Source organism: Lutra lutra, chromosome 17, assembly GCF_902655055.1.
Source record: "Lutra lutra chromosome 17, mLutLut1.2, whole genome shotgun sequence".
Taxonomy (NCBI): domain Eukaryota; kingdom Metazoa; phylum Chordata; class Mammalia; order Carnivora; family Mustelidae; genus Lutra; species Lutra lutra.
Genome location: NC_062294.1, coordinates 27,315,318 through 27,327,601, shown reverse-complemented (window position 1 = coordinate 27,327,601; position 12,284 = coordinate 27,315,318). Strand labels below are relative to the sequence as shown.

The 12,284-nt window shown below is 52.8% G+C and overlaps 1 protein-coding gene across 2 annotated transcripts in view; it reads left to right on the top strand.

The window, feature by feature from the left end:
* SLC12A3 (solute carrier family 12 member 3) overlaps positions 1–10,011 on the top strand; it is a 35,889-nt gene extending 25,878 nt beyond the window's left edge. For both annotated transcript variants that reach the window (XM_047711979.1, XM_047711978.1), the window contains exons 24-26: positions 3,205–3,340; positions 4,856–4,923; positions 9,570–10,011. In XM_047711979.1, the coding sequence (XP_047567935.1) occupies positions 3,205–3,340; positions 4,856–4,923; positions 9,570–9,711 (346 nt within the window). In that variant the 3' untranslated portion in view covers positions 9,712–10,011. The remainder of the gene's footprint in view (positions 1–3,204; positions 3,341–4,855; positions 4,924–9,569) is intronic.
* The last annotated feature ends 2,273 nt before the right edge of the window (positions 10,012–12,284 follow it).

Below are 12,284 nucleotides of genomic sequence, written 5' to 3'. Positions count from 1 at the left end.
GTTTGCAGCCTTTTACTTTCCCGTTGGGGTTTCTTCCTTTGCATATCAGAGCTCAGGTCTTTGCCAGAAATACCCCTGCTGGAGGACGGTGAATGTTCACGTTTGTGCTTTTCTTGGAGCCAGTGTTTAATTTCATTTATTTATTTTTTAAAAGATTTTATTTATTTATTTGAGAGAGAGAGAGAGAGAACATGAGTGGAGAAAGGTCAGCAGGAGAAGCAGACTCTCTGCTGAGCAGGGAGCCCAATGTGGGACTTGATCCCAGGACTCCAGGATTGCGACCTGAGCTGAAGGCAGTTGCTTAACCAACTGAGCCACCCAGGAGCACGGAGCAAGTGTTTTAAAGCTGGTGCAAGTCTCGGCTTTTCTGCCCCTTGAGTGAGGGAAAGCAGGTGTTTCATCCTCAAGGGACCCCACCCCCACCCACCCCATGGACCTGGGGGGATGGGCGGGGTGGGAGCGGGTCTCTGGCTTCACACTTCACACTGCTTGCTACTCGTAAATTTCTAAATTTTCTCCAGCACCCTGAAGGGTTGTCATAAAGTAGTGGTTCTTAAACTTCGGCCCACATCAGAATCACATGAGGACTTACAAAAACACAGCTTGCTGAGTCCCCCTCCTCCCGCCCCTGCCTCAAGATTCTGAGTCAGTAGGTCCGGGGTAGTGCCTGAGAAGCTGCATTCCTAACAAGCTCTTGGGTGCTGGTCCGGGCGCTTCACTGGGAGAACCGCTGTCTTAAAGACAGTCTGTGTAAAGTGCTTCACACAGCGTCCAGCCCCAAGTCAGTGTTCAGTAAATGGTAGATCGATGGCTTTTGCCCTCTAGACCTTGACCTTTTCGAGGTCTTGGCTGCGTTGTGGACTTGATTCCTTCTCTAAGCCTTGCCTAACTGAAGTTCCTGAAAAAGGAGCTGTGACTGGTCCAGCTCATCCCTTCCCATGAGGCCAAGATGGAGGTTGCTGCAAAGCCTGTTTCTTGGCTACCTTTGCTCTAGTTGGCTATGTCCCAGGCTGGCAGAATCACATGCCCAGAAACACATGGCTAGAGGCCAGGAGCCATGGCAGAGCTACATGCCTTCCACGGAGCTGAGGGATACTGGAGCAAACAGAATGGAAGGTGCAAAGGCCCTGAGGCAGAACTGTGGCAGCCACAGCCCCCGATGTTATTTCTATGAACACACTGGTGCTGGGAGTGGGGAAAACATTGAAGGGTCTGGGCCACATCTCTCCTCCTCCCCAGATGCAGCAGCAAGCTCATGGACTTTACTCAAATCCCCATGTGAACTTGTAGCTAGGCTTAACGGCGGTGTCCGAAGGGATGATGACTCACTGGCTCAATGATTCAATCCCCTAGTCTGAAACCAAGACATTTATAATTGGGCTTGCTTTCTGTAAATCCCTGTATATGAGATTTTCCAGCCCTCCACCCCCTCAGTAAAGTCAGGTCTGTCCTGACCTGTTACCTCTCCCTTATATTCCCCATTACCTGGGGAGGGAAGGAACTAGTCTGTGGGGTTGGATACATGGGTTCCTCCCATGTGCTGGGGTGGAGATGAGTCCATCAGAGCTCCAGCTGGGGATGATACCCGCCCCAGTGCAGGCTGGAGGAAGTCCAGAACCAGACACAGGAGAAGGGAGGCAGAAATGCACCAGAACACAGAAGAGAATGCAGCTGGGCTGTCTGTGTGGGCAGAGAAGCAAAGCCTTGAGTCAGGCCTCAAAGAGAGGAAGTGGGGGATACCTTCCCTGTGGGAGGAGCTTGAGAGCAAGCCTGAAGACCCTGCCCAGCAGCCCTGATTTTTAAAACCTGGCCTGGGCCCTTCTCTGCCTCCACCTCCTGGCCCTCTCTCTTCTCCTTCACACAGCCACTCTTCTCCAAAGAGATGGACCATCTTTGCAGCCACTTCCTCATGGAGATCCCCCTGGCGGTCATCACTGGCCTCCACCTTACCCACAGAGCCCCTTTCTGGGCTTGTCTTGCTCTGCCTCTCTGCTGCATCCCCCATAATGGTCCCTCTTGGGACGGCTCTTCCTTTGGGTTTGGAGGTGTCCCCCCTCCACGGATTCCTCCTACCTCAGCAATGCTTCTTTCATTTCCGGTTGCTGGCTAGTCCTCCTTTCCCTGACGGATGCTTGCCAGCATCCTTGGGATTCGGCCCTGGACCTTTGTCTCTCTCTTTTTTTTTTTAAGATTATTTATTTATTTATTTGATAGAGATCACAAGTAGGCGGGGAGGCAGGTAGAGAGAGAGGAAGGGAAGCAGGCTCCCTGCTGAGCAGAGAGCCCGATGTGGGGCTCGATCCCAGGACCCTGAGATCATGATCTGAGCTAAAGGCAGAGGCTTTAACCCACTGAGGCACCCAGGCGTCCCTGGAACTTTGTCTCTTAACTCTGTCCCCAGTGTGAGCCCCTCCATCCCTATGTCTGCAGGGGGCTTCATCTGAAGGCCGAGCAGTCTGAATTTCTGTTTTTAATCCTGTAAGTCAAGTGACACAGAACAGCTTCCAACAGGTTCCCATCTCACTTGGGGCCAATAGCGAAGGCCTACATGGTCTAGGCTGTCACACTTGTGTGTCCTCACCTCACCCCCACTTTCCTCTGCCCTCACCTTGCTCTGGCCATACTGGCTTCTTTGCTGCTCCTCAAAGAAACCGAACATACTTCTGCCTCAGGGCCTTTGCACCTTCAGCTCTGTGTACTTCAGCACCCACTGGCCTGTAAAGAGCTGGCTTCAGAAGGACAGGCATCCTTCAGCTTCAGGGAGGCCTTCCTTCCCCCCAAATATTTCCTGTCCTGGAACCCAGCTTGTGTCTTCATTAAGCTCATGATGTAGATTTGCTTGTTTATTATCCAGCAGATGGAAAGCTTGGTAGATAGAGGACATTGTAGGGTTTTTTGTTCCGTGATGTGCAGTGCAGAGCCTGGCACAGGATGGTTAGTGTTCAGGGGCAACCTGCAGAATGGTCATATGGGTGGAGGTGGATCCCAGGCCAGGCGTCGTGGCCAACATTTGGTGGAATGCTAGCCCCAAAGGTCAGTGCTGAGTGCTGCCTGGAAGCTGCATTCATGTAAACCACAGAGGCAGAAGGGCTTTAGCCTGAAAAGCGTGTCCCTGTGGCGTCCATCTCCGTCTCCTCTGGGGGACCTAGTTCCCCTGGAAACCGGGCTGTCTCACTGGGTCTCACCCACTCTCTCTGTCCCCAGCACCAAGCGGTTTGAGGACATGATTGCACCCTTCCGCCTGAATGATGGCTTCAAGGACGAGGCCACTGTCACGGAGATGAGGCGGGATTGTCCCTGGAAGATCTCAGATGAGGAGATTAACAAGAACAGAGTCAAGGTACCTGAGAGAGAAGGGCCTGGCTGGGGTGGGGTGGGGTGGGGATGGAGGTGCTCCTCCGGGTCAGGGCCACACGTGCCCCCACCTGTCCTGAGCTTCCTCAACACCCTCTTCTTTCCATCCCCTTCCACCACTCCCTGGCCTCTGAGGTATCCTCAAGCCACAGCTGCTGGGTAAACCAGTTGTGGAACTTGGAGCCATTCTTGGCCTGAGTCACACCCCGCTGTGGCGATGGAAAAGCAGGAGCTCTCCCTCTCCCCTCTTGTCACTGGTGGAAGGAATTCATGAGACAGGTGGCGAAGGTCAAGGTAAAACTTTCCTTGTGGCCCAACAAAGCTGGCTGATGGTTCCCCCTAGCCTGCAGAGCCCATCCTACATGTAGCCTAAAATCATGGCCACCCCATCCAGACAGAATCTTCCGGATTCTTTAAGGCCTAAAGGAAGGTTGTGGTTGCTGTGGCCACTTTAAAATCGGGTGAGCATTTAGGGAGCTGGGGAAGGAGGTCACAGCTCTGCTCCCTGTGCTCGGGGTCACTGGCCCCCCACCCCCTCTTTGCCCTCAGAGGACATTTGGCAAAGTGTCCATTTACCACTGGAGGGTGGGATCACTACTGTCACTTAGTGAGTAGAAGCCTGGGATGATATTACACATCCTACAACCCACAGGACAGTTCCCACGATGAGGAATTACTCCCCCCAAAATGTCACTAGTGTAGGGTCTGGAGTCTGTGATCTCTGTGAACTCACTTTCCTGACATTCTCCATTTTCTCAAATGGGGTGTCCTCCCACGGTCAGACTCTTGAGTGCCAATAATTTCTGAACAAACTGGAGACAGGCCTTGGGGTGGGAAGGAGGCTTCCCCACAACACAGCCTCACACAAGCTTTAGGGAATTCTGATCTGTCAGCCCAGAGACCCTACCCCAGAGGGCTCACAGCTCCTTGGAAAACTCTGGATGAAGTGTAGTGTTCGAAGAAGGCTCTGGTCTGGACTGTTGCGGAGGAGGAAGAAGGGACACATTCCACCTGTGCTCTGAGTCTCTCTTATCAAGCACCTTTCGTGTGCCGGCCCTCGATGTCCACGTGTTTTTGTGTGGATTATCGCCCTCAACGCTGCCCACGTTCCCCTGGGGAGGGGATTATCATACCCATTTTACAGTGAAGACAGTGACACTCAGGGAGGCCACATGCCTTGCTCGGGTTCTCTCTGCTGTGAGCAGCTCACCCCACACCACGGAAGGTGCTCTCTCTCCCAACTAACCGCCCCCCCACACCCCGGGACCAGCCCCAGTCATGGAAATAAGGTCTGGCAAAGTAAAGCCAAGTTCCCAAGGAGGTGAACTTGGCTCTCTGTTACTCTGAGGGTCTCCCTCCGTCTTGGAGGAAGGAGAGTGTAATAATTAAGGGAGAAGAATTCATGCATCTGGTCTGAAATATTAAAGACGACGTCCCTGGGTTTGTCGGGGACCACTCCTGAGGATGTGGGCAGTGACCCCCTGGCTTCCGCTTGCTCCAGTCCCTTCGGCAGGTGAGGCTGAATGAGATTCTGCAGGATTCCTCCCGGGACGCCGCTCTGGTGGTCATGTAAGTAGCAGCTGCTGGGAGAGGAAGCCCGTCCCTGAGGCCCAGGACATCTGCTCTGGGAAGGGGCTCAGGAGGTACATGCCGGCTGAGGACCGGAGCCCGACTCTGTGAGCCAGAAGGGCCCAAAGCTCCAGGAAACGCAGCCCAGGTGGCTTCTTGGCACGTGACTGGGCCTGCTCCCGCTCGGCACCCCTCACCTGAGTGCCAGCTGGCAGAAGTCTAGGACCTCACACGCCCCTGGCCTGGCCGACGCCCCTCACCACCATTTTCCTGTTTGCCACCTTTCCCCGCCAAACACAGCTTGGCAAAGAGGACCCCGCTCATTCAGGAAGAAAATCGATTCCTGGTTGTTTGGGAATCACCCAGCCCTCCTTGGCCATGGGCCACCCCTGGCTGCTGTGGGTGCCAAGCCTGGGCGGCAGCAGGGGCACAGAGTCGCCGTGCCGGGCTCCGTGCCTGTCAGGCTGCTGCGGCCTGTGGCCATCTCTGAGCCACTTCTGCTGGGTACGGGCCGAAGCTGAGGGCGTGGAAAGTGAAGGGACTGGTGGCAGTGGCACAGAGGGCCTCAGAGCAGCTCTGTTCTCACAGAGGCCGGGAGGAAGAACATGGTCAGCCAGGCCCTCTGACCCCCTCCCCCAGAGAAGCCTAGCTCAGAGGGAACAGGGTGTTTGGCAAGGCCCCTAACTGGCCTGGCTTGCATTTCCTGAGGGCAGGCCACCTGGGAATTCCTCAGGATGGCCCAGAAGCCTGCAGAACCAGTTTTCTCATACCCTGAGGCCAGGATCAAGCATACCCTTTTGAGGCTCCAGTGCAAAATGAAAATGTGGGGCCCCTTGTTTGAAAATTGTTAAGAATGACAAGATGGCAGCAGCAGAGAATGGAACCCAGCATGGGACCCTTCTAAGTATGTGTTGGGGTGGGGTGTGACTGCACAGCTTGCACGCCCACCAGACTGGCTCTGCCTCAACAGGGCTCCCTGGGGCTCTTAGGGAGAACATTCGGTACAAAGAAAGTGCTTTGTGTTTCCTTCATGTGGGAACTGTGGTAAGAGAAAGGGCTGCGTTTCTCTGGGACCCTCTGGCCAACACCCAGCAGTGAGTGTTCCTAGGGCAAGGACTGCCTAGGTTGTGGACCCGGTCCCAGTGCAAGACAGTGGCTTCATCCCAGGACGACGCCCCAGACCTTTCCTTGGGTGTGGTGCCAAGCTGCCTCCTTGTGAGGGTGAGGGCTAGCCCTGGTCAGAGAAGCGGGTTTGCGCTGTCTCTGCTCACTGTGTGGCCTTGGGCAAGTAACCCTACTTCTCTGTGTCTCCGTCTCCCTGATTATAGAGAAGGGTTTAACCTAATTATTTCCAAGGTTGCCCTTCATGCCAACATGCTACGATTTTAAGTTTATTTGCCACTAAGATAAGCCAGTCTCTCAAGCCATGGGATGAGAAATTTCACCCAGGGGAGTGAGCCCCCGCGGGCACTTTCTCCACCCCACTCTCCTATCCCCTGGACCTCAGAGGGAAACACAGTCCCCCCACCCCAGCAGCCTTTGGGGGAGTAGCAGACACAAATAATCATGAGTCCAGTCACTTTATTTTTTAATTACTTAATTAATTTATTATTGTTATTTATTTATTTGAGAGAGAGAGTGAGCAGAGGGAGAAGCAGACTCCCCACTGAGCAGGGAGCCCGACACGAGGCTTCCCACCTTCACTGGGAGGGCACAGCCACTGAGCCTTGGCATTGCCAACCTCCAACCCAGAGACATGCCCACCAGTGTTTCTAAAAATTCAGTCTGAGGGTCACTTTCATCGGTCCCAAGATTTGGCACATTCCTCAGTTCCTTCCAGATCAGGGTCTGGGGTGGGGTGGAGAAGACTGCATTCCCCAGAAATTCCAAGGGAGGAAAATATCCTCCTCTCCCCCCTCAGGAGGAAAGACAAAATTACACTTTCCAGTGTTCTGAAGAGCGTCCTCAGACCATTTTCTAGAGCATGTTTGAGGCAGAACTTAGTTGTTCACTGTCTACCCGACAGCAGTTAATCTGATTAATGGCCTGTGTTTGAGTCCAGCTTTGCCCTCGGGGCTGATAAACCGGCCCCACAGCCTTTGCCTAGATGACGAGCAACCTATTTCTGCTCTCCCTTTTGGAGCTAGACCCTTCGCTTTTCCTATAAAGAAGCCCTCCTCCAAAGCAAATGATAATTGAAGTAACGATCATCAACATCTCGTTTTACTGATTGAGCCTCACCCGAGGCATAGGGCCTTAGTAATTTTCAAAACTCTGTTCAGTGATTCTGTTTTACCCCCGTCTACCCGGCAACACACAGACTTTGGAGACAGGGAAACCGAGTCTCAGAGGAGTCAGGCAGCTTGCCCGGGACCCCGCAGCCAGGAAGCGGGGATTGGGTTATGAAGCCTTAGATGCAGGTTTCAGGCCGAGGCTGCCTTTCTTTGTGGCCAAGAGATGCAAATCTGAAGGAGAAGTCCTTCTGTCCTGGGGCTGCTTTATCTCTGAAGATTCGTAGCTGTCAGGGTCTCACAGCCTGGGAACAGGAGTCCACTGTCTCTCGCTGGCCCAGGGGCGAGTGCAAAGGGAGCCTGTCCCTTGGACGGGTGGACACTCTCCGCTGGGGAAGGGGGCATGACGCTGAAGCTTGAAAGGCCACAGCAGGAGTGACGGACAGGTGTCCCCTGCCCCTGAGAATGCAGCCACCAGCCCCCTCGCGGCCTCTGAAATTTCTGAATTCAGTTCTTGAGAATGACGCAGGAGTCCCCCAAGGGCTTTGCTGACAATGTAACAGGAACTTCAGCACCACTGTGAAATCAGGAAAGTTTCGTTTTGATCTTTCCACTTCCCTTTCTCCTTGAGTCACCGGACACGAACGTGTTCTAAGGTGACGCCAGCTTCATGAAATAGCCCCGTTCCTGCGGCCTTTCCCTGTCCAAGCAAATTGCTTCTCTTTTTAAAACATAGTTTAATTTTTTATTTTAGAGAGAGAGAACAGGGGGAGGAGCAGGGGGAGAGGGAGAAGCAGACCCCATGCTGAGCATGGAGCCCACGTGGGGCACAACCCTGAGATCACAACCTGAGCCGAAACCAAGGGTCCAAGACTCAACCGACTGTGCCACCCAGACGCCCCGGGGACCTTGCTTTCTAAAGGAGGGTAGAGGTGGTCCCCAGGGAGGCTTCGAGGATGGAATTTGAAGCAAGGGACACGTGTCCAGGGCCCCCTGTTGGCCTTCTCAGTACCGGTCGCTGTGAGCAGAGGTATCTGGGGTGGGAAAATCCCAGGACCTTGGCTGGAGCCCCAGCTCTGCAGCTCACCAGCTTGTCACTTCCCCTGGCTAAATCACAATGAGTGTGACAACAGCTGCTTCCATGAGGAGGTGCTTGCCAGGTGCTAGGCACTGCATGGTGCCCTTTGTCACCTCTGTCCCCTTTAGAGCTCGCCAACAGCCTCTGAGGGAGGTGTGTGTGTCCTCACCTCAGGGAAGAGAAAACAGAGGCTCAAGGCTGGGAGCCACCTGCTAAAGCCACATGGCCGAGGAGGGGCAGTGCTGCTCCCACCTGTGGCCAGAGCCCGGACTCTGCAGCCCAGAGTCGCTCCTGTGCTCAAGTTCAGAGGTAATAGTGGCCAGGGATGTCCTGTAGGGAAACAGACTGCAAAGGGCAGCCCCAGCTTTATGTCCCGCCCACTGGGCCTGGGAGATACTGCCTTCTCCTGGAGTCAAGAGGAGGTCAGCTGTGGTCATCCTGCAGCATTTTTGGAATTGCAAGATGGTGAGAAAGTCACCTCCTTAGAAGAGCTGAACAGCAGCCCCCCCAGGCATCTCATTATCTGCACAGCATTGCACGGCAAGGGTGCTCTCAGGGCCTCACGAACATGGCAGAAGGCAGGACAGGGACCCGCAGCTGAAACTTGTGAGCAGATCACCTCGTCATGGCCACAGGCCAGTATGATTCAAGCAGCCTGAGGTAGTGAGATCACCCACTGTATCAGACTGTGTTCTAGGTGCAGGGAAAGGATAGTGAGCGAGACAGACCTGGCTGGAACGTACGATCTAGTGGAGGAGACAGACAACAAACAGACAAATGAAAAGAGGGTTTGGAGAGTGGGAAGGGGTGTGAGGACAATGAAACAGGGTGCTGTGATAAAGAGGGGCAGCAAGCTTGCTGTGGAAGGGAGTCATCAGAGAAGGAGATACGGGTGAGCCACTGGCCTGGGTGATCTGAAAGAGTCAACCAGGTGGAAGGGGAGAGGCTCTGCCTTCTAGGTGGGGAGAACATCACATGCAAAGGCCCTGGGGCAGGAGCAAGCTTGCCATTTATTTCAGGGATGGGAAGAAAGCCATTACGGTTGTAGTGTTGTGAGCAAGGCCGAGGGTAAAAGGAGGTAAGGTCGTGGATGTTGGTGGATACCAGATCGTGTGAGTCTTACAGTCTGTGGCTTTGTTTACACCAGCTTTGTGGCTGAAGGTACATTTGGAGTCGTGCTTTAAGGAAAGTGGGAGGTCGTTCTTAGGGTGGCTAGGAAGAAGAAGTGCTGAAGGACTTGGTAAACAGAGTTCCTGATCAGAAAGTGAATCATGGGCTGGGCTGTGTGGGGAAGGGTACTGGTAAGTTTTTATCTGCTGCTTCTTCCTGCCTTGCAGTACCTTGCCCATAGGGAGGAAGGGGAAGTGCCCGAGCTCGCTGTACATGGCCTGGTTGGAGACGCTGTCCCAGGATCTCAGACCTCCGGTTATCCTGATCCGAGGGAACCAGGAAAATGTGCTCACCTTTTACTGCCAGTAACTCCAGGCTGGGCCATGCCTGCCCAAAGCCGAGGGTGCCTGGGACATCCGCCTGTCCGTGGGGACAAGACTCATGTCCTGTTGTACTTTAAACATCTGTTGATCTGACTGAAGAAGCTGGTAGATTTCCAAACTTTGGCTGGACCTCACTCCCAATGGACACATCCTCTGGGCTTGTTTTTATGGGCTAGAGAAGTAACAGCTGAAGTTGTGTGGAAAATTCTCTGGTGGATCCATTTTCCTTTTAAGTTTTCTCTTGATCTTGATTACAACGAAATAAGATTTCAGTCTTTGATTTTTTTTTTTTTAAGATTTTATTTATTTATTTGACGGACAGAGATCACAAGTAGGCAGAGCGGCAGGCAGAGAGAGGAGGGGAAGCAGGCTCCCTGATGAGCTGAGAGCCCGATGTGGGGCTCAATCCCAGGACCCTGAGATCATGACCTGAGCTGAAGGCAGAGGCTTTAACCCACTGAGCCACCCAGGGGCCCCCAGTCTTTGATTTTTTGAAAAATTTGTTTATTTGAGAGAGAGAGAGAGAGAGACAGCGTGCACAGGAGCAGGGGGGAGGGGCAGAGAGAGGAAAAAGCAAACTCCCCGCTGATCTGAGGATGTGGGGATATAGGGCTCTATCCCAGGACCCTGGGATTATAACCAGATCTGAAGGCAGATGTTAACCCACAGAGCTGCCCCGGCACCCCCAGACTTTCATTTATATGCAAATTTGAATCAGAGTGCTGAGTACCAATGTAGCAGTTTCTAGGCCACCTATCAGGGGGGTGGGGTCCCCCCCACCAGCAGCCCCCCAGGGAGGAATCACAGGGCCCTTTGAGCCTCCATGATGCAAATTTCTTTAACCTCTTCTCATTCTCTTCACTTTCCATAATATGTCTTTAGCGTTGGGGTTTAGACCAGGGATTTTTAAACCTGTTTAGGCTGCAACCCACAGTAAGAAATATCTTTCATGTTTGAGACTTGAAGCAAACACACACTGAAACTATGAACGTGTCACAAAACAATACTTATTCTCACTATGGGTGTTGCCCTCTGGTATTTTCTGTTTTATTTCTTTGTCTTTTTTTAATGTGGGTTGCAATCCACGAATGGGCGGTGACCCAGGATTTGAAGAAAGGCCGAGTTGGTCGTCACTGCCGTTTCCCCAGCATATCCCGCGGAGAAGGAAAGGGAAGGAACAGAGTATTCGAGGAGGGGTACCGATGGTGGGCGTTAGTCAAGAAAGAGCTTCAAAGGGAGGACAAGACTCAGGGTTTCTCATGGAAAGGTGTTAACTTTTGGGTTTGGTTGGAGATGGGGGATGGAGCTCTAGGGATGCAGGTTTGGTGGGTCAGGAATGGAGAAGCCGAGAAGAGGCATAAAGATGGCCAGATTGGCGCAGGATCAGAAAGGTCCACACTCCACCCCAGGCCAGGGAAAAGAATGGAGCTGGAGAAAACAGCAACAGATGGAAGCAGAGGGGGCTGCGGTGGGGCCGAGTGGAAGATGGGGGTCGGAGGTGGGAAGGAGCCTGGGGAGGACGAGCCCGGCTCAGGTAAGGGTGTTTGGATACTCCCAGAATGTTTGCGCCCATGAAGCTAGGACAAGGAGTAGAATGTACATTAAGGATGTCCAGTGCCGGTGGGCAAGGCTCCCTAAAAAGACATTTCAGCTCTAGATGCACCCCAGTAGCATACAAGCGGGATGTTGGGGGACTACTGGCTGTGCCTTCTGCAATAGCCACTTTCTTCAGGTTGGAAGGAACAAGATATCTTTGGGTCGGGTTGGCCCCCTCCAAGCCCACTGAACTGCCCACTTAGTCATGAAGGCAGAAATCTCTTTCTTAGTGTCTGGACCCAAAGGACTTTGGTTCCTCGCAGGTACACTTTGCTGCAGAGACCAAAGGCTCTGGCTCCCACCTATGTCAGGCCCCCCCGGGTGCTTCCCAGTATCAGGACTTCCTGAGAGCAACCGGGTGCCTGGCTGTGCTCCCCAGGGTGGCTCCTGCCTCTGAGCCATTCGGCAGACCTGGGACCAACCCCCAACTCCAGAGAGACAAAGCCTCACTCAGCCTTGCCTTTTTAGAATCACATAGAAAACTATTTCCTGACAAATAGCTCACAAGGAGATCAGGAAGACCCTGATCCAAGGTCACACAATCCTCTGGCTGAGGACATTCAAACAAACCAACCAACAAAAAAATAATCTTTACTCTCTTGGAAACTGCATTTTGAATAATGATAATAGCTTTGTTTTTCTGTGTTTCATTTTAAAGCCTTGAGTGAACAGTAAGGTCAAAAACAATGAAATGAATAAAAAATACATTCACTCAGTCAACAGAATTTATTTGTTTTGGAACACACTGTTTCTCAATGCTGCTGAGTGTTTTGAAAAATTAACTGTATTGTTTTCTCAACCCTGGATTGAACTTTTCCCTGAGCTTCCCCAGGTTCTTTGGGTTATATTGCCAGATTTCCAAGTGGGCATCTACAGGAGACACTCGTATTCCCTTTGCTTCTCTTGCCTGTGTTTGCAGACTCACAGGGGACTCGTTTTCTTCTGTCATGATAAAAGTCTCCA